This window comes from Cryptomeria japonica, chromosome 2 (genome assembly GCF_030272615.1).
Source record: "Cryptomeria japonica chromosome 2, Sugi_1.0, whole genome shotgun sequence".
NCBI lineage: Eukaryota > Viridiplantae > Streptophyta > Pinopsida > Cupressales > Cupressaceae > Cryptomeria > Cryptomeria japonica.
This window is the reverse complement of record NC_081406.1, coordinates 438,146,502-438,174,446: the sequence shown is the minus strand read 5'-3', so window position 1 is coordinate 438,174,446 and position 27,945 is coordinate 438,146,502. Positions and strand designations below refer to the sequence as shown.

General features: G+C 38.2%; 1 protein-coding gene across 4 annotated transcripts in view; it reads right to left on the bottom strand.

The window, feature by feature from the left end:
* Nucleotides 1-27,945, bottom strand: part of LOC131031611 (calcineurin-binding protein 1) — a 148,480-nt gene that overhangs the window by 78,328 nt on the left and 42,207 nt on the right. For 3 of the 4 annotated variants that reach the window (XR_009103064.2, XM_057962769.2, XM_057962772.2), the window contains exons 4-5: nt 3,087-3,206; nt 2,952-2,995 (exon numbers count right to left, since the gene is read on the bottom strand). Coding sequence is in view for 3 of the 4 variants with exons in the window: in XM_057962769.2 (XP_057818752.2) it covers nt 2,952-2,995; nt 3,087-3,206 (164 nt within the window). In the remaining variant the exon portion in view is untranslated. The remainder of the gene's footprint in view (nt 1-2,951; nt 2,996-3,086; nt 3,207-27,945) is intronic. The other variant, XM_057962771.2, reaches the window with a different exon arrangement.

Here is a 27,945-nt window from a genome sequence, read left to right as displayed (position 1 = left end):
TTCAAACATAAAACTTGCTTGATCTTTGCCCAGATCGTAGCTTATGAAGAATTTCGCTCTGGTCCTTCAGTGAGGGACAGGAGCGAATTTGACCCTCTAGGCAAAAACTTCATCATTTCATTGTTTTTGATCAAGTCTGGATGCTCTATCATGCTCATTTCGTCCTTCACCATACCTTTGATGTCTCAATTCGTCCAAACAAGGTCAGGAATGGCTCAAATAAGTATTTTCGCTCTGGTCCCTTGGTGAGGGACAGGAGCGATTCGCCTTGGTCCTCCTGGGAGGGACAGGAGCGAAATTTGACTTTTCGAACTCTCTAACAGGATAATTTTTATGGAATATAACATTTAAGTATAAGATTATACTTTAAGTTATATTCCATATATACTTTCAGGATGTTTGAGAGTGGTTTCAGACCTCCAGGAGTTATATTGCAAAATCTAGTTTTTTGAGGTTTTTCAGTTTCCAGACTTAGTCAAATTTCAGGATCAGGACATTCCAAACTTAGCCAAATTTTCAGGATCAGGACCTCACTCAAGCCGGACTTGCTTATCCATGTGATCCCCGGGCGACACTCAAAATGCAAAGGCTAGCTAACAAAACCCTAAAAGACCTAGAAAACAAACCCTAAAAAGCAAAAAACATGGGTCCCCATTTGCAATGGGGTGATGTGTGAAAACGTCACAACAGTACCCATGAGTCGAATTCCAAACACAGCAGACCCGCAAGATGTCAAATGCGAAGCTTGTGTTGTGGTTCGTGTGTTTACAAAGGCGGACAGATGTGTTATATAAAGAAAATCCACCGAAAACACTAAAAATAGTTTGAAACCCTAAAAGAAATGCTTTTTAAATTTTTTCTTTAATGAAAAAAATGACATCGTGTTCGTACAAATAAATTGCCGAATTTAAACGCATTTTATGTATAAGTTTGAAAATCAAAAAAATCGAACTTCATGGATGAAGTTTGCCGAATGTTGTGACACAGCTTGTACCCATGATTTTTTAGGAAAAAATTAGGCAAAACCCAGAATCCCACTCAAACATCGCGAATTACAGATTACATATGAAATACAATTTTTGAGGAGAAAAATCAATCAAAAACGGACATGATTTTTGAGGTGAAAAATCAATCAAAACCCAAGACACAAAATCAAAGACACAGATCAAAATACAAAACTTCATTTTTAAGGAAAAATGGTAAAACCCACAAGAACTTTTTAAGGATAAAAATTATTAAAACCCACAGATTTTTATAAGGATAAAAAATATAAAGCCCCCGATTAATATTTTTAAGGGGCAAAAATTAAAAAACCCCATCAAATAATTTTTGAGGCAAAATTAGTAAAACCCATCAAATAATTTTTTTATGGAGAAAAATTAAAAAACCAAACACTAATTTTTTTTAGGACAAAAATGAGAAAACCCAAATTAATTTTTTTTTAGGAAAAAAAAATTATAAAAAACCATACACTATTTTTGAAATCGCAAGCAAAAAACCAAGTCGTGGCTACAAACAAAGGTCGAAGGTGAGGCTGAGAAGACACCCGTCATGGCCAAACACAGTTAAAAAAAGACTCGTTGCAGAGAAAAATGCCCTCGTTGCGAGCAAAAAACCCTAGCTACGGGAAAAACAACACCAACAGAGAATCGCGAAAACTGTCACTGAACAATACCCTAGTCTCGGTAACAGAAACAATGCCAAAAAAACTTTCACGTGTTGGGCCGACACAAAACAAATATAAACCCAAAAAAATGTGTTGTCGCAGAAGATCGTGCGGAAAACACGAAAGAGACACATCGACCAGAAAGAAATAGACACGCACAAGAGTGAAAAACGCAGCACCCAAAACTGAAAAAAAACCTCAAAATTTGCCGCCAAAAAACCAATTATCATAGTTTGCAAAGTCGCGATTTTCAAAAATGCGATTTTACAGCTTTAGGCAAAATCCGCGACCATCAACAACAAACACAAGTTAATATCCTCGCCCACGAATTTGATAAAATTGGCCAAAGAAAAAAACTCAAAAAACCCTAGTGAAAATGCCCTCCAAAATCTTCAACATTTTTTTTCATAAAAAAAAAAATTCTAGAAAAAATTCCAAGTAACGGCTCCACGAATTTTTATTAAAAAATTCTCCAAATCTTACAGAACCCCATCGACCTGCTCTGATACCATATTACAATATTTGATGTTGTTGTAAACAATGAAGACCAAATCTTCTTAAATAGAAAAGTACAAGACGATGTTTCTAAACGAAACAATCATGAACTGAAGCCAAAAATAGAAACCACCTAACCTAACTAAAATGACTAGATGACCATTAGAAACATTACATTATTTTAATAATACTCTTACTTGCAAGATGAATTAAAAAGCATACAATGCAAACAAAATATATTATACAGAAAAATGGATATAATTAGCACATCATTAACTAATGAAATGAGTGTACATATAGGAGAGGGAGGAAACTACCACCTAGAATAATGGAGAAGACTAGGTAGTCAACTCCCACTAACTGAGACTATGGAAAGTTAATGAGGTGGCAAGCTAACTCTCACTAACTAGAACACCTAAGTAGCCTTTACACCATGTAGAATTATCCATGTGAATAGTATGCATATGATAATATATACACTAACAGAAACATAAAGAAAGTATTTTTTATTAAGAGTTTCCTAAGCTTTTAGACCATACTGCTACACAACCTTAAACCACTTCCAAAATAAAAAATTAAATCATTGTCTTTTATCGGAGTAAAGAAAAATTTAGCAACAACAGATAGAAATTTCTATTAATTCAACCTCACAATCAGAAATGCTAATCATAAAAAAATTATACAATTCTTAAAGTTGGCTTTTCAAATCCAGCAATTTCCTTCCTCTGTGATATTTAGAGTGAACTAGAATGACAAGTCACATATCTGAGCTGATTATATGACTACATACCTGAGCTGAATAATATGACTATCACTTATATTGTGTTCCAGCTGCTAATAACCAGAAATTAATAGAAATCAGAGGCAGCAGTGACCATGAGGATGGCCAGAAAGAAAGACATGCATAATTAAGCAAAATGTATACCTCTGTAATTGATATGAGAGGATCTTGGATAATAGCCTCAAACAAATTCTGAGCTGTTAAATAATCTCCAGCATGCAACTGCTTAAGACCTTCCTGGTACATTTGTTTAAGTCGAAACTCCTGTAACAGTGACATCGTGATTGTTTCAATTACATATTTGCAACCAATAACAACCTACATCAACATTTTATTTGAGAAAATAAAGAATTCAGTGTACATTATATAATGACTCATATGATTGTCAGATGTTTAGAATTCTGCATAGTAATATACCAACTTCAGTATACTGAGGTTTATAGAAAGTATTCATGAGTAGTAAAAGGGCCGCAGTTGATCAATCATACCTAGTTTATAGAACTTTGGCTGATTAAAATCAGAGCTTTGACCAAAAACATAACTTTTTCAGAAGCGATTCTCCAGGCAAAATTTAAACAAATAGAGGTCTGAACTGCTATATTTCTGATCCTATTTGAAAAAAATATTTAAAACGATTGCAACTAAGGGAGAAGAATATACATTAAACAAAATCACAAATTGAGTTCATAAAAGCAGGACATAATTATCATTCATTGCTTTACGCAACAGCTCCACAATGTTTATTTCTGAAAGCTGCTAAATTTAGCTCGACCTAATATGTTTACTGGATGGCTCATAGCCTATTTGTTTTGGCAAATGGTACACGGAAATGTCTCACCAGCAAACGTGACTAATCTTTTATGACTCGTGGTATCCATCCTCCTGATATAGAGTTTCAGATACTGCACTTTATCCATCATAATTTTTTTCACTATTTATTATTTGTGGATATTTAACCTGTTACAAGCTAAGTTGCCAGCTGACATACAGGTTTGCCACAGCGTTTTTTCCTCCCTAGGTTCAGTGCAGCTGGGCATAGCTGTACAACATATATATAATATTATAAATATATAGAAATATTCATGATAACTATATAAATTAAAATCTTGTTTACAAGGTTTATACTATTATAGCTAGCAGGAATGATAATAGGTGTGAGAAAGATTTGGAACAAGCAGGCCCAAGAGCTGCAAAATCCAGAAGTGAGAAATGGAAATCCCCAATAGTAGACTACAAATTGAATTTTGATGGCGCCTACAAAAGCAACTCAAGTGCAGCATGTGCAATTTTGTCCTTCATGACAAGAATGGAAATATATATCTTACACTATGTTCCTCGAGGACACGTCCCTTGCAAAATTGACCCCATCCACTGTAGGGGACATTTCAAGGATGTGGGGACAGGAGGCCTTGAAATGTCCCCACCCTCTCCCTGATTTCAAAAATAATTAGAAATGTCCTGGAGAGTAATAATTACCGCAAGGCGAAAAAAGACATTTTTTTGGAGAATGAGATCGCGCTCTGCTTCGAGGGTTCGAGCTAGGGCACCCACGCCCTAGCCCGTGGCTGCATTTTTTCTGCTGTGCGTTGCGTAGGGGGTCTGTTCCGGATTGGGGGTCGACATTTTTCATTCTCTTCCTTGTTAACTGTTTTGTGCTGCTGCCGTTTGTCCTGTGCTGCTGCCGGGAGTGGTGAGGGTGCGCGGCTCTATTCTTGCTCGCCTCCTTGGTCATGGGTGCTACGGCCTGTGGGGGCAGGGTTTGGTCTTTTGGGAGGGTGCAGCGTTGAGGGGCTGCTCTGAGTTTTCGTTGGAGCAGGGAGCAAGGTTGGTGCTTTCGGTGAATGGTGGTTGGGTGGGGCTAAGGGGGTGCTCACCCTTATTCTCTTTTTGGGGGTTTTGCTCTGCATGCAAGGTGTGGGGGCTCAAATGGCCATGCCAAGTGGAGATCCGTCTCGTGCTTCTCCGAACCTGGACTTTCGAACAGCTATTGATTCGAAGTCCCCTATTCAGAGTTCTAAGGTTTTTAATAACAGTCTTTTTGCTTCGGGTGAAGGTAATGCGGGTGCCAGCTCGTCGAGTAGTGCTCAGGTCACAAAAATTAATGGGTGTCTGGAGAAATGGAAAGAGAGGCCAAGATTGGTGATTCCTCCAGAAATGATCGTTGAGGATGTGGAATACTATTCGAAGCATTCTTTGTATTGCAAGTTTTTGGGTATGAGGATCTCATTGCAGTTTCTGGAGAATTGGGCTCAAAGGACTTGGGCGCCGGAAGGGGAAATGGATATTACGCTGCTTGCTAACAATTACTTCATGGTTACATTCAATTGCATGGAGGATCGTTATAGGGTCTTTGAAGGAGGCTCGTACATTTATAACGAAGTGGGGTTGTTCATCAAGCCCTGGCATGCGGGGTTTAATCAGTCAAAGGAACTCCCGAATCGGGTTCCAGTGTGTGTTCGTTTTCCGATGGAATGTTGTCGGGAGGATATGTTGCGGATGCTCGCTTCATTGCTTGGGAAGCCTGTTGGAGCTTCATCGCAAACCTTGGTGATAAAAGTAATGACTTTCGCTCGTATCTGCGTTGAAATTGATCTGAGTAAGCCTTTGCCAGATGCTATAGATATGTGTGCGGGCTCTTATTCTTGGGTCCAACAGTTGGATTATAAGACTTTACCATTTCGGTGTCGTCTATGTCATGAGTATGGTCATTTGCAATGCAAGTGCCCAGTCTAAACCGGTTGTGCACCAGCCTCAACAGTCGTCCTGAAACCATGATGGGGCTGATAAAGGAAAAGGACCCATGTCTGGTGGGGCTGTGGTTGCTGATGGTTTTGTCCCAGTTAAGACAAAGAATAGGAACCGAGGTCAAAAGAGGTCTTTGCAGGAAAGTCAGGAGGAGGATACCTTTAACAGATTTGAAGCCTTGGATGATCTTAGTCACCAGGAGGTAAATCCGAGGATGATTCTTTTGGATCATAGTGCAGTAGGGATGGTGCCAGATAGTGTGAACTTGGATCCTACCCAGGGTCTACAGGAGGTTGGGAGTCAACAGATGGAGATGGATCAGCAGGTATTGGCTTAGTTGGGACCCATCTCTAGTTCTGAAATGAAGATAGCTGGTGGGGATGTTTCTCCTGCAACACAGACATTGGACTCTGCTGGGGCTAAAAGTAATAAGATTTCTTTACATCTGGGTCTTCTTCAGAAAGACATCAAGAAAGGTGCAAGAGAGAAGAATTCGAAGGTTGGCAGAAAGGACTTGGAGAAGATTAAATTGATGGGGGAGAACTTGGTTGAGTCAGGTTCAGTAAAGACTCTGGATTCTCATTTTTCTAATCCCCAAAAATGATTGTGCTTTCATGGAATGTGAGGGGCTTGAACAGTGGCCCTAGACAAAAACTTGTTCGGGAATTGATTAGGAGTCATTCTCCTGATGTCCTTTTCTTGCAGGAAACTAAACTATCTGTGGAAACTATGTTGGGTTTGGTGCCTAAGCTATGGGGGAGAGGCGAATGTCAATGTATTGGGGCATTTGGCTCCTCTGATTTGGCTCCTCTGGGGGTGTGGCTTGTCTTTGGAACCCCTTGAGGATACGCCCTGTATGATGGGTTTCTTCCAGATCTTCTTTATCCGGGGTTGCCTCTAGTCTTGAGACTGGGGAATATATCTTGCTTTCTAACATTTTTGCCCCCACTGATCTTCAGGGTAAGCAAAATTTGTGGTCTCATATTTCTTTTATGCGTGGGTTTTTCCCTTTTCATCTGTGGATTATGGCGGGTGATTTTAATGCCATCTTAGAGTTGAGTGAGAAGAAGGGTGGTGTTATGATGTTGGAGCCTTCTTCCTTCCTTCTTCGAGACAGTATATCAACCTTAAATCTGGTTGACATCAAGCCTGGTAATGGTCAATTCACTTGGAAAAACAGGAGACTAGGGGAGTATTGGATTGCAGAGAGGCTGGATCACTTTCTGGTTTATAGCTTTTGGATTGGTGGGGGATGGTCCACATGCTCCAAGATTTTGGATTGGAAAGGTTCAGACCACTGGCCCATCAAGTTGGTATCCTCTTCTGCTCAGGTCGCTCTATCTCCTTCATTCAAATTTCAACTTATGCGGTTGAGAGACTCTTCTTTGCAGGTTCATGTTGCAGAGTGGTGGAAGAAAGGGAGGCCAACCTTTGGCACTGCCATGTACACCTTTGCCAAGCAGCAGCAATTTGTTAAGTTCAGCTTAAGCGGTGGAATCGTCAATGTTTTGGTAACATCTTTCAAGCCAAGACAGCGGCTCAATTTGAGTTGAATGGCACTACTAGAGAGATTAGAGAGCATAGATTGTCAGAAGCCTTGCTTAGGGAGGAATTCAGGGCAGTCAAGGTTTTAGAGGAAAAGGAGCTTAGGGAGGAAATCTACTGGAAACAGAGAACTCGTGTTGATTGGCTTCAAGCAAGGGATAAGAACATTGTGTTCTTTTTCAATTCGGTGAAAGCAAGAAGGCACGGCAATTTCATCCCTGTTCTGGTTAATGATAGAGGTGAGCAGTGTTTATCCTTGCAGGAGATTTCTAGGGAGTCTTTGCAGTATTTCCAATCTCTTTTTAGTGAGGAATTTCAGGGGGAATTGGAAGAGGAAAATTAGGTTCTTGCTTGTATCCCTTCTCTTGTTAATAGGGAGATGAATGAACAGCTTATGGGACCTATTTTGTTGGACGAACTTGAGAGGATTATTTTTCACATGAAGAAGGGGAAGGCGCCTGGACCAAATGGGTTTCCAATTGAGTTCTATCAAGAATTCTGGGATATTATTAAATTGGACTTATTAGAGGTGGTCCAAGAGTCCCATTAGAGTAAGCAAATGCTTCGAGCTTTGAATGCGACATTCATTGCGCTCATCCCCAAGTGTGATGGGGCGGACCGGTTAGGCCAGTTCCGCCCTATTTCTCTTTGTAATGTGATTTATAAGATTATTTCTAAGCTGATAGCAGAAAGGTTGAAGAATTGGCTCGGGGGGATCATTTCTAAAGAGCAGAGTGGGTTTGTGCAAGGCTGTCAAATCTTGGACGGAGTGGTCATCGCTACTGAGACCATTCATTCTATGGCAGCTTCCAAGGAAAAAGCTATGTTTATCAAGCTGGACATGGCAAAAGCTTATGATAGAGTTCGGTGGTCCTTTCTCCAGAAGATTCTTAGGGCTTTTGGTTTTATTGATGAATGGATCCAATGGGTTATGAGTTGCGTTTCGTCTACCTCATTCTCTGTGCTAATTAATGAAGATCATACTGAGTTGTTTGGTGCATCCAGGGGCCTTCGTCAGGTGGGACCCTCTTTCCCCGTACTTATTCATTATTCTGGCTGAGGATCTAGGGAGATTGATTAAGTATAATGTGGGGCTGGGTACTATTCATGGTTGGAGTTGGGGTAGTAATATACCTCCTCAGTCCCATTTGCAGTTTGTGGATGATACGGCCCTGATGGGACTAGCTAGGATCAGAGAAGCTATAAATCTACGTAAAATCTTGGATGTCTATCTTAGGGCTTCTAGCTAGTTGATCAATGAGGATAAATCTTCCATCTTCTTCTTCAACAAACCTGGAACTATTCAGTTGAGGATTGCTCATATTTTGAGATTCCAGGTTGGGTCTCTCCCCTTGACTTACCTGGGTATCCCTATCTCTGTTGGTAATCCTCCCAGGGACTCTTGGCAGGGTACTCTGGACAAATTTCGCATGAAGGTTGAACATTGGGCTCATAGATGGTTATCCTTTGTTGGGTGGGTTCAACTGATCCAGTCGGTGGTACATGCTCTTCCGATTTATAGGTGTTGCTCCAAGTGGCCCAAAAGTGGTTTGTGAAGGAATTGGATTCTTTGGCAAGGCAATTCTTATGGGCAGGCAACCTGTCCTCCCATAAATGGTGTCTTGTCAAATGGGACTTGGTGTGCAGCCCGAAGCAGTTGGGTGGGCTTGGCTTAAGGCAGTCTTCTTTTTGAGGGGAGGCTTTGGCGGCTAAATTGTACTGGAGGTGGTGTGTTGAACACAAAGAAACGGGACTCGGAGTCTAGCTCAAGACTCGGCATCAGACTCGGCTCCAGACTCGGCTGGACTCGGGAAAGTGAAAAACTCAAGAAATTTAGAGATTTTTAAAGATTTAAAACTTGTTTTAGGCACCCTTTATTGAATACACCTTAAAGACACAATAACATCATCAAACTCGACTCATTTGATTACATACACAAGTATACATCAATCACATAAGCATAAACTCAAATTGTAGCTGAAGGAAATAACAAACATAGATATATAAATATTGTCAAATGTATACAATATTACAAAACTCATGGAATAAAAAATCCATGTCATCATATGATCATCATCAAATGTTTCATACAAATACCAAAGGTAAATACAACTACAACCCTATGGCTCAGAGGAGACTGCACCCTCCGGCCCCGACCCCCTGCGAAGGGGTCTAAGGTAGGTCCTCGATGATTCAACAGCCATAGCCGCTCCCCGTGACACCAAGCCATGCTCACCAACATCAGGAACATCCGTGTCACTATCTGCCTCTGAATCTCCTGTCTGTGCTCGTGCTCTCCGCTCCTCCTCTACCATGGCTACAGTCTCAGCCTCTATATCTACCTGGTCGATCCAATCAGTGTCAGACTCAGAGCTTAAATTTTCCCTACTTCTATCGATGCAGTTTCCCCCCATATTTTTCGACAAGGGTTTGGGGACAGCGCCCCCAAGGTGGGGTCAAGGGGCATCGCCCCTTGCGGGGTGTCGGGTGTTATTTTTCTATTGGCTGACATGTTGTAACCCTAATTTTTCTCATTCTCAGGCGAAGGTTGTAGTGAACACAGACAATACCATTCATTTAAAAAAAAAAAATTTAATGTATTTTTTTTGTCATTTTACTAACCCAGCCAATAGCCGAGTTTGGGGCCCGGGACTCGCCGAGTTTGGCGAGTTTGAGCCAAACTCGGCAACTCGGCGAGTCTGGCGAGTTTGAGCCAAACTCGGCAACTCGGCGAGTCTGGCGAGTTTGCTCGCCAGACTCAGCAAGCATGACTCAGACTCGGACTTGCCGAGTTTAGGCGAGTCCGGGCGAGTCCCGTTTCTATGGTTGAACAGGATCGAGGTTGGGCTAGGATTCTGTCTTTCAAGTATATGCAAAGGATCCCGAAGGAGGAAATTACAAGATATCCGCTGGTGGGAAAAGATTCTACGAATTGGAGTACTCTCAAGAAAGGGGCTAAACTGATAAAAGGTGGTCTTTTTTGGATCTGTAGGAAGGGTGAAGAGGTGCTTTTTTGGTTCGATTCTTGGGATGGCTATCCCCCCAATATTGATCAGTTTCCTAATTTAGTGAATCTTTGCCAGAGGTTCTTGGAGGCAGGGTGGTCTAGAGTGAGCGACTTTAACTCTGTTTATAGGTATGGGCTACTGGAGATGGTGCGGTGGAAGGTTCTTAATGAATGGTTGGTTGCTGATATGGAGGAAGACTGCGCTAAGCTTCATGGCATTTTGGCTAGTAGACACTGTAGTTCCCTTAAGGATAGGGATAGACTTGCTTGGTCCCCGAATCCTAAGGGTGTTTTTACTGTTGCCAGTGGGTACCAGGAGCTTTTGTTCCGTCGATTGGAGGGGAGGGAGGTGCACTGGTGGAAATATGTTTGGAACAATTTCTCTTGGCATAAGTGTAACTCTTTTGCTTGGACTTTGGCTTCGAATAGGTGTCGTACCTAGGACAATATTCGCAAGCGTGGGTTCCATGGGCCTTCCATTTGTGTTTTGTGTGGTAATGGAGAGGAGGATTCCTCCCACCTGTTCTTCAAATGTCCTTTCTCGTTGCTGCTCTGGCATTACTGGTGGGGGGTGTGGAGGCACCCCTGTGTTCACGCGGATTCTTTGGTGGAGTTTTGGGGCAGCTTGGGCAGGCCTCCTATTTTATCCTCTTTTCTCCAAATTGTCTGGCACATTGGACCCATTTTTATACTTTGGCAGATCTGGTTAGAGAGGAATAGGAGGATCTTTAGGGATGACAGACTGTTGGTTCAGCAAGTGTGGAATAGAATCATTGGCATGATCCAGGAGACGGTGGAAGCTAAATGTAAGGTGAATTTTCCTCTGGATAAAGGAGAGGCTGATATTGTGAGTAGGTTGGGTTTGCAGGAGATGTCTCATGTTTCAGCTTATGTCAGGAGAGGTAGACGTGCTAAGCAAAAGGTTCAAAGGGTGGGAACCTGGTTTCCTCCTTAGGATGATTTCATTAAGATTTGTTGATTTTATTGTAGCTATGGTCGGAATCCACAGGCCTACTTAAATAACACAAAGCTTGTGATTATATTGATAATATAATATTATTAGTTGTAAGATAATATAATTAATGTAATTATACTATAATTATTATATTATTAATTGTGATTATTATTGTTGTTAATGCATGGTAGCTTATGCAAGATAAGATATTTCTAACCTTCCTTGTTCTGTTATTTACATGCTTCATGTCTAAACTTATATTGCATATGATTATCGGATTTTACAAACATTGCTTAGCATTATGCTATCGGGCTAACAACCCGATAGCATATTAATGTCAATTATTAATTGGCATTAATATGCTATCGGGGTATTAACCCGATAGCATATTAAATGCTATAAGTTATCGGGTTATTAGCCGATACATACTTGCTATCGGGTGCATAACTATTGGCACCGATCCACATCTGTTATCGGGCTTAATCATCGGGCATATTTGTTATCGGGCTTAATACATACACCGCTTCATTTGGAATTAACAGTGGTTAACAACTGCATCGGTTGGATTACATACATCGTGCATTTTGAATCATCGGTGTTTACATGAACCGATTCATTATCTTGATCAATCATTATATTATATTACAATATGCTATCGAGGTTTTGAACCGATAAACAGCCTTGTGTTAATGGTATAATTACAAAGGCACCGATCAATGGGTGCATTGATCGGTCATGCCTAAAAGGCATGACCAGTCAATACACCAATTGACCGGTTGCCTAAATGATATATATACCAATTGAATTCATTTGGAGGAGACATAGAAAACATAAAATGATCTCTCTCTTTCAGACCTGCAGATAAAATCAGAATTATTAGACATCAACATAATTCCTCATATACATTTATAGCATACATAGTTCATAACTTGTTCTTTAATTGAAATTGAAATAACTTTACAATTGTGATATAATAATTAAATTGATAGGCATTATAATTATTATATTGGGATAATATTTGTGATAATATAATTATTATGACATAATAATTATATTATTATTATTATTATTGAGGTTATATAATAATATAATTGTAATTATCTTATATTATTAAAGATTATATTATATTAGTATGATACAATAATATAATAACATAATATAATTATTGGGCCAAAAGTGGTGACTCCTAGTGAAGGGACACCACCAACATATATATAATTGAATTGATGAACACATACAATTAATGAATAGACAATATGTGTGTGAGCACCCAATTAACATATCTGATTGCTTACATCTTTGATCATCAAAATTCAACATGGTATCAGAGCCAAGTCCAGGCTAGGAGCCCCAAGCACACAAGAGGTGTGGCTTAAGGGGGGTGTTGGTATTGGAAATAAGCCACACCCGGACCGACGATGGACTGGTCCAAGAGGGGCCAGTAGCTCAGTGGTAGAGCACTCCAGCAGCGTATGGAAGGTCCTAGGTTCGAGTCCTAGCTGGTCCATGTCTCAACATGGTATCAAAGCAGGTTCCTTTGAAGATAGCCTTACAGCTTAAAGGAAGATCCTGAAAGGCACTATGACATGGATATAGATCTTTGAGAAAAAAAAAAAAAGCCTCCCAAGTGTCAAATCATGCCATATATAGTGCCCTCATAACTGCTGTAAATGGTGAATCAGAGATGTCACTGTAACTGCATTCAAAGGTTCCCCAAATCGCCTTCAAACTGATTGAATCCCTACCAACGTACAACGCCTAACTCCTTAGGTGATCTTGGGCAATAATACACAACAAATGGTGAAGATCGATGGGCTTCAAGGAGGTCGGACCTGTCTCAGCTCGGCCTATCCAAATAAATTAAATAGCCACCAAATCCTCCAATAAATGGTCTTAAAAATATCGCCCAAGTCTCCCATGCAGTTTGCAATCAGCAGCATTCAAAATCGATGCATATATGATGAGATATGAATCAAAACATGGGAATCAGGGTCTGCAACCTTCTGAGGACAGCGTAATCATAAGCTCCAATTAACCTCCAAAACTCCTCAATAAATGTCGCCTAAATGCCAAAGAACTATCACTGTCTAGTCTTGCTCAAGAATATGCATTCAACACAAACCGCCTCCATTATACAACTAGGCGAATGTATAAAATAACAAAATTGACGTCAGGTTTTAAGAACAACGAACATATAAAGACGACTACATAGTTCGAAGAATGTAGAAATAAGCCATATTATAAGAAGAGAATACATGTAGTCAATGCAATGAAATCACAAGTTAATTGGGATTTCGAGGGTGATCATTGTTGTGTTGCCTGTAATCTGAGTATCATAATCAGAATTAGGCATAAAATGAGGTGTGCTAAGGAACACACTGTCCATCGTCCATTCTTCAATCGGCCGATACTTCAGAGGGTTGAGCAATACGCCATTAACCATGACCTCCAAGAGGCTCTCTACATTCATCGCAACGTTACCTAGGTCGACTGCAGCGACGCCATGATCGTCAAAATGCGAGAGGACATTATGAAGAGCACTAAATGGAAGGTGGAAGGCATTCACTTGAAAATACCAGTTTTGTTGTATCAGGGGCAGTTCGATCTCAGGCATTGCGTTGTATCCACTTAAGATTGGATGCGCACTCTGGAATGGAATGCCTTGGCCGAGTTTCAGTGGGCAGAGAGAAAAGTATGGCGAGTGTCAAACGTGCAGGTTGGATATGTGCGCTCTTATTCAAATATGACGCATGAAACAAAACGGTTACTTGATTGCATGGCATTGTGGTTGGGATCCTATCTTCCGCATCTGTTTGAAAGAAAGTATTGGTATAAAGAACTTGAACAGGGCTTGCTATTGCAGGTTCCAGTTGTATGAGCTATTGCAACGGGCAATGTATCGAATATAGTCATATGCAAATAATAATAATAATATCAAAAGCTGAATGTGTGACATTGGAATCAAGTTTTGCCATGTGCCATTTGTATTAAAATGTGGGGAAATAAACTTGGTGTGAAGACCAACCACTTCTGTGGACATTTCCAACTACCGTTAAGTTCCAGACTGAGTTGCCAATATTGGGAAAGCAGATTGGTGGTAATTTCAGGGGCCATCAATAATTCAGTGGATTAATTGAAGATCAAAACTCATAGCTGTTTGAAATAACAGAAGTCGAAATCAAACAAATAAAAGATGGGAACAACTACACTACAGGGAGATATAGTCATTAGTCATATCGCTTAATGGATTCGATAGCAATAACCAAAAAGGCATATTGGTTATACGCCAGTGATCAAGCCAACGTGGTAAATTTTCTAATGGCCCCATTCAAGATATGAAGAGCCTCCATCAAGGACTAGCTTCTATGGAAGGAGTGAATAGAGCTCCTGTTGTGAAGCAACCTAGTGATATTGAGACATCTTTTATCAAGTTTGGTTTGATTGCACCAATTTTTGAAGATAGTTGTGCCCTATGTTCATATATATATATACAACTTGAGCAGTGGAGGCAAATTGCCTTACCACATGCATATTAATCTTGAATTACTTGAAATTTTTCATCTGATTTGTGCCATACTTTTGGAAGTGCCAAATATGGTTGCAAATGCACATGATGTTAGAAGAAAGGTGATAAGATGGACCAAGAAGCATAGGAGATTGCATTCAAGGAAGGCAAAACTTGATGCTTGCTGCCATGAGATTGAGTTGGTGTCTGGAATCGTTTCTTCGAGGAGGAGGAATCAACATTCAGAGGGAGTATGAAAAACCATCAGAAACAACCTTGGGCAAGGAATCTTCCATGATTGGAACCTTGTGAAGTAGAGTATGCTTCCGCTTCAGAGGGACCAGCTAGAGGATCTGGTTCAGTTAACTTCCAGGGATCGTGGTCATATTGGTTCAGAGGGAGTGGACCATGTCTAGATGGTTTCTCTAGTGATCAAGAAATTGTAACAGTTAGAGGAATCTATGATTTACGAGATAGAGTTCCATGTGATATCCCTGGATGGATGGATACTTGGTGAGCTTGGGATTCACCGAGAGTGATCTAGACTCCAACCTTGTATTTCATGAAAGGTCAAGGCATGCGGAGATCAAGCGGAAAGGTATGTTATTCAATTGAGATATATTAGTACAGATGAACAAACTACAGATACCCTCATCAAGCCTCTCTCTAGAATAAAGTTTGCATACTTTTGAGGCAAGCTTGGTATGGTAGAAAATGTAGCCCTAGCTGAGATTGGGTCTCAGCAATATTGATTTGTTTTCAATAGTACTAATATATTCTCTAAGATGTTTAATGTATAATCTGATATGGTTCATGATTATCGTCATGTGTGTGACTCCATGACTTCATTGGTTCAGTGCTTGATGGGCCCCTGTGAACATCATTGGGAGGTGACGATCTCTCAATGATGAACACTTGTATATGTGATCTTTATTGTAAGGTGAGGATCTTACAATATTGATTTTACCATCATGATGGATATCATGAGACGTGATATCTGTGTATATGTCATGATGGTTGATATCCCTTGAAGTAATATTTGTTGATGGTGGATATCATGAGACATGATATCCGTGGATAAGCCATGATGGTTAATATTACATAAAGAGATATTCATGGTGGATATTATGTGACGTAATATCTGTGGACATGCCATGAAGTAATATCCTTATATGCCATGATGGTGGATATCCTAAGTTACCGGTTCTTCCCCTTTTGGCCTGCGTTCCGGTTCTGGTTCTTGCCCGGTCCTGGTTCTCCCCAGGTTTTCCTTGGGTTCCTCCCGGGTCCTTCCCAGGTGGCTAGGTTCCCTATGGGTCCTGCGTCGCAGGACCCACAAGGAACCCAGCCACCTGGGAAGGACCCGGGTGGAACCCAGGTCGAACCCAGGAGGACCCGCGTGAACCCAGGCCCGTGGTTTCCCAAAAACGGGGCCCACGGGTCAAAAAAACAATAAAAAAATTTTTTAAAAAGACTCTTTAAAATAGTTTTCTTATAATAAAACTCTAATTCGCCCCTTTATGACTTTTTAAAAAAGACTTGAAACTTGAATATTATCTTTTTTGCAAATTATGAATATGTTATTAGACTTTAGTTATTAGTTTACTGATTACATTTGCGATATATGAATATTTATTGGCATTGGCAATTAATAATTATGGATTTATCATTTATCATTTATCATTTATGTATGGAAAGTCACATTGTATATTTTATTTTTGTATGGATTGTATATATTGACCATATATATAGTATATGGGTATATATATATAATTAAAATATATATATATATATGTACGGACGAACCTGAACCCGTACCCGTACCCAAGATTTTTTTTTTTTTGCCAAATCCGCGAATCCGAACCTGAACCGGTAACTTAGTGGATATCATGAGACATGATATCTCTGGACAAACCATGATGGTGGATATTACATTATGTGGTTAGGGTGGATATCATGTGACGTAGATGTCAAGTAGGATTCCTCCCTAGCTGAGAGGGAGTGTTGATTTTATTGTAGCTATGGTCGGAACCCACAGGCCTACCTAAATAACACAAACCTTGAGCTTATATTGATAATATAATATTATTAGTTGTAAGATAATATAATTAATGTAATTATATTATAATTATTATATTATTAATTGTGATAATTCTTGTGATATAATAATTATATTGATAGGCATTATAATTATTATATTGGGATAATATTTGTGATAATATAATTATTATGACAATAATTATATTATTATTATTATTATTGAGGTTATATAATAATATAATTGTAATTATCTTATATTATTAAAGATTATATTATATTAGTATGATACAATAATATAATAATATAATTATGTTATATAATAACAATATATAATTATTGGGCCAAAAGTGGTGACTCCTAGTGAAGGGACACCACCAACATATATATAATTGAATTGATGAACACATACAATTAATCAATAGACAATATGTGTGTGAGAACCCAATTAACATCTCTGATCATCAAAATTCAACAAGATTAACACCGATGGCTCCGCTCGGGGTAATCCGGGTCCTGTTGGGATTGGGGGGGTTAGTAGGGATTGTATGGGGGCTGTGGTCTTCTTCTTTTCAGTTCATAAATGGCAGCAGTCTAATAATTTTATGGAGGGGCTTGCAATTTTCTATGCTCTGGAGCGTGCATATGAGCTAGGGTGGCGTAAGGTTATCTGTGAATCGGATTCGCAGATTATTGTTAATTTGTTGATTGAGCAGAAGGTGAGTGGGATTAATTGGCAAATGGTAGGGATTGTGCAACAGATTTTGCAAATTAGCGCTATGATGGAGAGAGTGTCTTTCATCCACATTCCTCATGAATGGAATAGAGCCACAGATTGTTTGGCTAAGTGGGCTTCGGAACATGGTGATGTTTGGAAAGTTGAGGGTTGGGAGCATCTTTCCCCGGATTACTGTCAGGACTTGCATAAGATCCTCACTGAGTATATGGATAGTTATGAAGTTGGATGAGTTTTGTTGGGTTTGTTGTTCTCTTCTGGAGCCTTGTGGCTCTGGCCTTTGTGTGTAGTTCTGGTTTCTGATTATTAATACAGTTTTTACCCCTTTATTCAAAAAAAAAATTACCACAAAGCATTAACTCAAATCCCAATAAAAATTTTGCAATCAACTCAATGGCGGATTACCTCACACAAGTCCAATTCACACCATGCAAAGGAGTATAAATACAAAATTAAAATGAAATCTAGCAATACTACCATCCAAGGATCTATTAAAATGAAGAAAGAATCCGGTAGTCTACCTTTCAAATTATTACAACAAGAAATGACTTTTATTTACAATCATATTAAAATAAATACATTTCTTCATTATTCTAAAAATGACCATTTTGTCAAATAGTTGACATGAAACTAAAATCATAAAATAATTATCCAAAAGAAGCTAGAGAGATGAACAAGTGCTATATCTGAATCAACCAACTCATAAACCACTATTATTTCGAACCCAAACCACTGATTTGTTAATTTTTCCACAAGCTAGTCTTTCACATTAAAAATCAGGAATTTGTAACCTTTATTCTTTGAGACCACTTTTAAACTGTCAATGATCACTTAGCTGTCCAGTAGACTGTACTTCTGCATTTTCAAACTACTGCAGCACTTTAATAATAATAAATCATCGAGCATTACTTAGTAGATAGGTACACCTGAAGACCACACAAATATATTGAGAGGGGGAAGAGTGGGGGGAAGGGCAGTGGGAGTGCAACTTTTTACCAATTTAAAACTTTATCAATCACAATAACATCATTTACTCAACATCATTAATTATGCACATGAGAAGAGCACAATAATCACACAATAATTACGTGGAAACCCTTATGGGAGAAGGCCATGGCACAATATTGCTCATATATAAAATCTTCTTACAACTTTGTAGGCACCAACTTAGTGAGACACGCCAATCTCTCCTTTGGGCAGCACCAACTTCCAAATCAGAGCTAGGTTCCATGTTGAATGTTCTGCTTCAACAGATGATGGACAATTACAAACTCCTTCACAGAATATGTACTCTTCAATCGTTGACAAACTCCTCCTATGCCTTCAAAAAATCTTTTTCTTATTCACTCTATAATAACCTTCTTGAATAATCTTCAAATATATGCCTTATTTCTTTATTGCTTCAACTTCTCAGATTTACATAATCTCCCTTTCACAAATCTGATTATAATCTCTTCAAATCTGCTACAAAATTGCTCACAATTACTCCATAGAAATCTACATATATCTTTCTCAAAATCTGCTCTTCAAAGTCTTTTGGCTGGTGTATGTATAATAGGTATTCTTCTTCACACACCACACTTACATCACTTCATAAATCTGATTTAAATCATACACAATCTTCTTTCACAAACTGATCACATATATGACAGAGCTTTCCTTCAAATCTGATGACAAGTAATATCAATATCTTCCTTCAAAAATCTGCTCATATCATTTGCTTGCAATCACATATATTTCAATTTAAAATAAATCTGATTTACACTTCATATTTCCGCCCCTTCTCTTCCTTTATATCTGCTCTAAACTCAGAAATTAGCATGATGTTCAATGAATTGTTGTTCTACTGTCCACCAAAAGAATTGTTTATATACCCCTCAAACATGCCTCTTTATCCAGCAGTCAACCTCCCTTTGATTAGGTCGACTAGCATTAATATAATAATTATTTATTTGTTTTGATCCCATCTCCCAAAAGGAGCACTTAAAGCAAGGAAGTCGGCCTCATAAACAATATCCATTTGCATTATTTATGTCTTTTAAAAATTAGGAAGTAAGTCAGCCTTCTAATACAGATTCACTTCCTTTATATTCTTTATTGCTGTATTTATTAGAATTTGTTAATCGCTACCTTTTAACTTATTAATTTCTGCTTTTGTATACTGCTCTTTTATGTATTAACTGCTGCATTTAAGCATGGCAATTAATATATAACATAAATACTTAGTTTGCTCTTCAAACATAGTTGGCCAAGTTTGGCAATTATAAATACTCTCTCATATAGTCAGCCAACCTTCATAAAATAAATGTTCTTCAGAACTTATAACTGTGTACTTCATAACAGGTGAGAATCTTCATATGTTCATAAAATCGCTCCATGAAGTTGGCCCAAGTAATATCTGTACATTTAAATTTCAAGTTGGCCATGAAGACTTTGTAATACTTAATCATTTTTAATCACTGCACATTATAATACCAGAATACACAATCACTTCCTCACACATTTTTAAAATTCCACCACCAATGATGACATAAACATTTTGCATGGACGTGTCATCGATCTAAATTCACGACTCTTTTTTGTCATTAATCAAGACTCAAAACTAAGGTGTGGTTACTATTAACCTTCCATGCAACTCTTCTTCCTTAATTCCTTTTCTTGGCTTGTGATAACATCATCTTTTGACATTAATAATGCTTTGATATCAAAGACAACTTCTGACAATCTTGACCAAACACTTCTGACATCATTCTTACTGCTGAGACCTTTTATCAATGACAAATTTCCAACAACACTTCCAACAAGAGCACTCAACCACTTCAAAACTTCAATGATAGATTGTCTTTGCTATATATAATATATATACACGTAGATGACATACTCGGACTCAGAAAGTACTCAGCAAGCCCAAATTTTTCGACTCGGCGAAAACTTGGCAAAAACTCAACTACTAAAAAGTACTGAAATTTCTTATAAAAACACCATTATTTAGCAAAATTCAATTACATGTATTGAATCAGTCTAAAAACCATGAGAAAGTGTTTTCTATTAAATTTGATTGTTGAATATATATGGATTACAAAATGGTATCATCATATGAAGTCCGATAGTGGAACTGGATACAATAGCTAGTGACTAACTAATAAATATTATGAATTAATGATGATTATATTTCAAAATCATCATCACAAATTTATATCTGGGCAGCTTACACATTACAAGTTTTTACATCTTACTCTTCCCTGCTCTAGAGAGTATGGTCCTCGCACTTGATTCTGGCTCACTACTTGGCATAGAAGATGGTGCATGTGGGTCCACCATGCTTTATTATAGGCTAAGCATTTACAATTCCCCCAACAAGATAAGTCTTTTCAATTTTTTATTATATATTATATATAGTTTAATAGCTCATTATTATTAAATTTATTTATTAGCAATAAAATTCACGTGTATATTTTTTTTAATTAATTAATATTAAATTCATATATCTATAATCTAATGTTCTATGAACAATATTAAATATTTATAGATTATATATATACTCTATGAAGAATACTAAATTTTTATAGATTATATAGTCTATGAATAAATTAATATTAATTTTTTTAAATAATTTATATATAAATTAATATATTTATATAATATTTCGGTTATTCCGAACTCGCATTTAGATTCTTTGGCATATAAAGATTGTGCCTCCATTATCCCCAAAACTTCATCCAAGTGTCTCAAGTGTTATTCCCAAGTTTTGCTATACGTAAGGATGCAATCAAAGAACACTAGTAAGAATTTTCTCAATTGCTTGTTGAATATGTGATTCATACAAGATTGGAAAGTTGCTGGTGCGTTTGTATGACCGAAAGGCATTACCAAAAATTCATAATGGCCAAAATAGCACCAGAAAGCGGTCTTGTGGATGTTTCCTTGAAAAATAATTGAATGAATTATTTACGAATATACAACATATATAAAGGAATTACAAGACGGTGTTCTAAAAAGAACGAACCGTTGAACTAAAGCTTCAACACGAACATAAAAAGCTAAAAAATTAAAAGGCTAACCATGTCATGTGCCAACGTTAATCTTCCCTTATAATCCTAATTATGTAATCAGCAGTTAATCCTGCTAATTGAATTGACATTTTAAATATATATGACTTATTTGTCTATTCAAAATTAACATTGAATGTTTATTATGTGTTGATCAATACGTATAATTAAATGAATGAATAAATAGCTATGTTTTAGTATATACAATAAATGCATTTATGAATAATTAACTATGTAAATAATAAAGGAATATATAAATAATTAATTATGTATGTAAATAATTAAATATTCATTTAATTTAGTTAGTTACTAAAGGGAATTAAGATGGCCAAAAGGTCTCGATTCCCATAAGGAAATTCGATCCCAAATGGGAAGACGTGACTCATGGAAAAGTCACGCTTCTCCATCAGACCTTCGCGCCTTGTCTTCCATGATAAAAGGAAGCATGGCGTGGAAAGGAGGGGAGGAAAAAAAAAGTAAGAAGGGAAAATGATACGGCCAGAAAAATTATCAGGGTCCACCACATCTGAGAAGACCTTTAATATCCCACGAACAGGCGAGGAATTATTCCTCAGAACCAGCGATTGCTCAATTTGATATGATAATGATCATTATACCAACTCGATTGAAATATTAGAAAATAAGGTAGTGTTCATACTTATAATTATGAAGTATAACAGTCTAAAATATGTGAAATTGAATTACTGTATAAAATGTGGAATAATTTATACAGATTTACTGCAATCTGAAACATGTGAACCTGTATTACTATTTAATGTAGGAATAACTTATATAGATCTACTCCCATATGTCAATTAGTAGTTTAGAGTACTGTTTTGGCAAAGAGCACTGGAGAGGGCATCCAGTGGTAACAAGGGGCTGTCATGTGGCCACAAGACCCATGCAGTCAAGGAGCCAGTTGCCATCTCCCTGCCAGTCTTTCCAAGATAGGAAAAGTTAAGTGTCTTAAGGTTTAAAGTTTGGAGGGGTAGCAAACAGGACCACCAAGCCTAGCAAGGGGGTTAGAAGCAACCAGCCCTTGGACTTGGTAGACAATGGACCTTGCTCTCCCTTTAGGCCTCTTTTACTTGCCACTGTCTGCATGTTTGAATGGGATACCTTGTGCTGATCTGTAATATACATATGCTTGTAGGTCTTGTGTGCATTCTGTGATTGCAGGGTTACCATCAATCAGGCCATCTACTATAGGTTTCAGGTATGTTCTAAGTCACACTCTGAGACTCCCTTAAATTATAAAATGTATAAGTAGAATAATTAATGAATGTTAGAACAATAACTGGAACAGAATCTACAAACTTAGATTTAATCATAAATATCTCTTAAATAAAATGAATTGTTTGGCCCTACAATCATACTGAATTAAGTTATTATCTGTTAAGTCAGGCCCTTTACTAGTAGGAGACATTACAAACTATGCACTCTAATAAAAGAAGCAATAGTTGAACTTAAAACACTAAACGAACTAAAAAGTTAAATGACCATTAATAAAGAACTAAAGATAACTGACTAAAATATAATTAAATATTCTAATACCCTCCCTTAACGGTCATTTTATCTACTACACCAAGTTGCCCCCTAAATTTGACAAACTTTGTCGGGCTCAGAGACTTGGTGAGGATATGTGCAATTTGATCTTCTGTTGGAATGTAATGCAATATCACTAATCCATCTTCAACATGCTTGCGGATAAAATGACAATGAAGCTCGAAATGCTTGGTCCGCACATGGAAGACTGGATCTTTGGCTAATTTCAGAACCCCTTGATTATCACAAAACAAGAGAGTAGGTCCTGGTTGAGACATTTGCATGTCTACAAGCATCCTACATAGCCAAATTGCCTCACAAACTCCCTTAACAGTGCCCCGAAATTCTGCTTCGATCAAGGAAAGAGCTATGGACTGTTGCTTCTTGCTGGTCCATGTGACTGCACCTGTGCCCAAGCTGAAAACATACCCAGAAGTTGACTTTCTATCATCAACGCAACCTGCCCAATTTGAATCTGAAAACCAACCAACCTAGGTTCTTTGCTTTTGTTGTACAAAATGTCAAATTCAAGAGTGCCCTTCACATACCTGAGCACGCACTTTGTTGCAACCCAATGTTCATCTTGTGGGGCTGACATGAAGCGAGATATATAGCTCTCAGCAAACCCAATGTTTGTTCTAGTGGTGGTGAGATAGATGACACTGCCCACTAGTTGCCTAAATGAAGATTCATCTAGTACAAGTGAATCTGTTTTGGTTGACAATTTCAGCCCTATATCCATAGGTGTAGACGCAAGTTTGCAATCTTGCATCCGAAATTTATCCAGTAGGCTCTTGGCATACTTTGACAAAGAAATGAATATGTGGCTATCAATCTACCAAACCTCAACACTGAGACAATAATGGAAAAGTCCCAAATTTGTCATATCAAAAGTCTGGCACAAATTATGTTTGACCTGTTTGACCAAATGTGTTGCACTACCAATAATGATCAGATCATCAACATAGATGACTAGAAGTAGAAGATCACCACCAGTACGCTTGGCATACAAATTGGGATCGGAAGGACTCCTCTGAAAGCCTTGATCAATCAAGTACTTATCAACTTTTATGTACCATGCACGAGGAGCCTATTTGAGGCCATAGAGTACTTTGACTAGTTTGCATACCTGGTGTTCTTTACCGGCAACCTTCAAACCTCTTAGAGGTTGCATCATGTAAACTTCTTCCTGCAAATCACCATTGAGGAAAGCACTCTTGAGGAAAGCACTCTTGACATCCATTTGATGGACTTTCCATCCAAACTAAGTTGAAAGAGCAAGGACAAGCCGAATAGTACTCATCTTTGTTGTGGGAGCAAAAGTCTCCTCATAGTCGATTCCCTCCCGTGAAAACCCTTTTGCTACTAACCAAGCCTTGTACTTATCAAGGGTTCCATCAGCTTTATACTTGACTTTATACACCCATTGCAGCCAATGGGCTTCTTCCCTAATGGAAGATCGAACAGCACCCAAGTGTTGTTCTTCAAAAGACCGTTGCTCTGCTGTCATAGCATGTTCCCACTCAGGTACACCTTTAGCCTCTGAATATGTCTGAGGCTCATAAATACTATGAATGTTGGCCATAAGAGCAAAATTACCTATGTTGTGCTTGCCCTTGCCTCTAGCTGATCTACCCTCAATGAGCTCATCATCATGAAGATCACCAATGGTCTTGGCCCACCACTTAGGCCGAAGAGTATAAGTACCAACATCTACAAGATGAACAACATCATCCGAGTTATCCGGAGCAAACTCATCCAGATGCGGATCCAGATGGTCCTGAGCAAAATCAGGTGGTGCAATGGCATGCCTGGGAGACCCCACAACTGTAGAGTCAATTAAATCCCTCCCATCAGGTGGAGCTAGGGAAGGCGAACACCCACATACGTAGCCTTTGGAGGCTAATCCTTGAGGCTCAAAAAAGGAGAAGGCGGAAAAGGCCCTCATTCTTCATCAAATACCACATCTCAATTGAATATGAGACGATCAGTGTCCACATCAATCAGCTGATAAGCCTTATGGGTCTCACTATAGTCGATGAACATCAATTTCTGACTCTTGGAATCCAATTCGATGCGCTTGGCATCTGGAATCCAAACATAAGCTTTAGAGCCAAACACTTTCAGATGATGGATTTTGGGCTTCCTGCCATACCAAGCATCCTCTGGAGTCATTTTCTTAATGGCCTATGTAGGAGACCATTTCAGAAGATGCACTGCAGTGAAGACCGCTTCCGCCCAAAATTTCTTTGGAACATGTCTATGCTCCAACATAGACCGGGCCATCTCAGTGACTGTAAGGTTCCTACACTCAACAACACCATTTTGCTAAGGGGTGTAAGGTGTGGTAAGCTGATGCTTAATACCATATAAGGCGACTTGGAGGATATGAACTAAGGTCAACAGTCAATAGAATAACACGTGAATTACAGAAGCAATACAATAAACAATCAAACGATATATCAAAACTAACGAGTGAAAGAGTTGATGAAGATTCTAGTCTGAATCATATTGTCGATAATAATGAATGGCTAATTGCAATAATGGTCGTCATTTATATTTAGACAAGGATTGATATAATACACTAGCATGTTAACGTCATGGAGAAGCACGATGATTAGTGAGTCAACAACAGTTACCATAACTATTAAATTAATAATGAAATCCATAATTGTTACCTTTACAAGTTTTAACTATACCCCACGGGATGCGATAAATAGTTGTATAAAGAAAAATATTAAGGGGCATGGGACATGGGACGTATCATTACAAACACACCATATAAGAGGGCGGACTCCTTCACTCATTGAAGGCATCGAATACATGTTATCTTTCTCCTCCCATCCTTTGGATACACTCCATTTAGAGCCAACAGCCTATCAGCTTTACTGGTGCAAGTACAAACAACATATAACAGAAACGGTGTCTAAGGATCGCACAGTTCAGATAATGTACCAGATAGAACATCCATTGGAGTGCAAGTATTCATTGATAACCAGACACAACATTAATTGTTTCAAGTGATTACTTTCCACTGCATAATATCTTTAAAGCATCTGATATCGCAGTATTGCTATCAGCAATAGATATCAATTGCATGTTACCATTGTAAATCAGAGAGAGCATTATCGATCTATCACTGCAAGTGATAGAGTTCACCATTCATATTGTATAGATCCATTGCATATCAGACATTACAGTTGCTGTATAAAACATATTGTATGCATCATAACCGTATATCAGACATTACAATTATCAGATAACTGTCATGATGCATGTATTTTTCCATTAAGTACATATCAGAGATCACATATATATTCATTTACCTTCCATTACTTGCTTAATTCATATTCATTGGACATAGTAAAGAGGGGAGTTTGGAGTAATAGTCCCAACATTCCTTCATAGTCCAACAGGGACATTACAAAATAATTCTACTAATCAGCAAGGTAACAATGAGAGGCAGCCTATAGCAACAATCAAGTACAGTACCCAGGCCTTTGGAACCCACTGTCATACAAAAAGATGCATTACAAGTTGCTCATGAGACTCTACTACCATTAGTGGATAAGCTGGGGAATGCCTTTGTAGAATATGACACCCTTCTGGATGTTATCAAAACTCATTTGTCTTTTGATGAGTTCTTGGAACAAAAGAAGAGGAGAGGAGGAAAAGCTGATCATAGAAGACCAGCAGTTCAGAGAGACTTACAGCAGGCCCTAAGCCAAGTTACACTCGCTCATTTTGATGGGAGTAACAAATGCGAAGTGTAATGTCCCCATTCTGAAATAGGATTTAATAATAAATAATAATAGACATAAAATAATAAAAATATAATATAATATAATTGAAATGTAATTAAGTTAATGAATGGTCAAAAGGCATGGAATGAAGAGTTGTGACTCTCAAACATGAGATATAAGAGGGAGAATAGATCATTTGAAAAGTGATGAGGAGGGAAGAAATGAATGAAGCATGTGAATCAAGGAAGGATTAATGGAGGAAGAAAGGAATGGGAAGTAGATAAGGTTGTGTCTCTTTCAAAGGGTGCTAATTGTCAAAGGTTGTGTCTCTTGCCAAGAGGCAGGCATGATGCAGAGATATGACCTCTCCCTCACACAAAGCTAGGGCATGGGTTCAAAAGTTGGACAATGTAATATCCCCAAATTGGGATAGACCTTCTTTTGCCCAAATTGACAATTCCAACAATATAATTTATCTTTTAGCAATAACATGCTAAGGTAACTTAATCTAATCATCAATAAACTTAAGAATTAATGAATAAATACATGGATTAGTGAGCAAATACATCATATGCAATGATAAACATTATTACTCACTAACTACCTGTTGACGTGTATTTTGTACACAACCAAACACAGAATAAAATACCCAAATGGTACCTTATCCTCTCTTGAGTAAAGTCTCTGAATGCTGAAGATATCGCGAGAAGGATCGATCAGGGTGACTTCAAGGTTCTTCGTTGTAGGATCTCTACGTGTGGGTAAGCACCAGTGGTCGTTGTGAATGTTGTTTCTTCAAGGGGCCTTACGTATTCTCAATCTACAAGAACAGGGTTTTCCCAAATGCTAACAGGTTCTCAAAAAATAGCAAAAGATAGGGTTTCAAGGGATGGATACTATTCTAATCCTAAGAATGACTCAATGTAGGCTAGACTTGGTAAGATTCTACCAATTTCAGTATTGCCAAGGGATTACAACTCTACTGGAATTGATGTGATCTTCTAAGGTGACTAGTGATTTTCAAATCATCAAAGATATAGATACTATCTGGTGCAGAGGCACCTAAGCACACAAGCATAGCAAGAGGTCAAAAGTCATAATATGAACAATTTATTGCATTTGAGTCATTCATAATG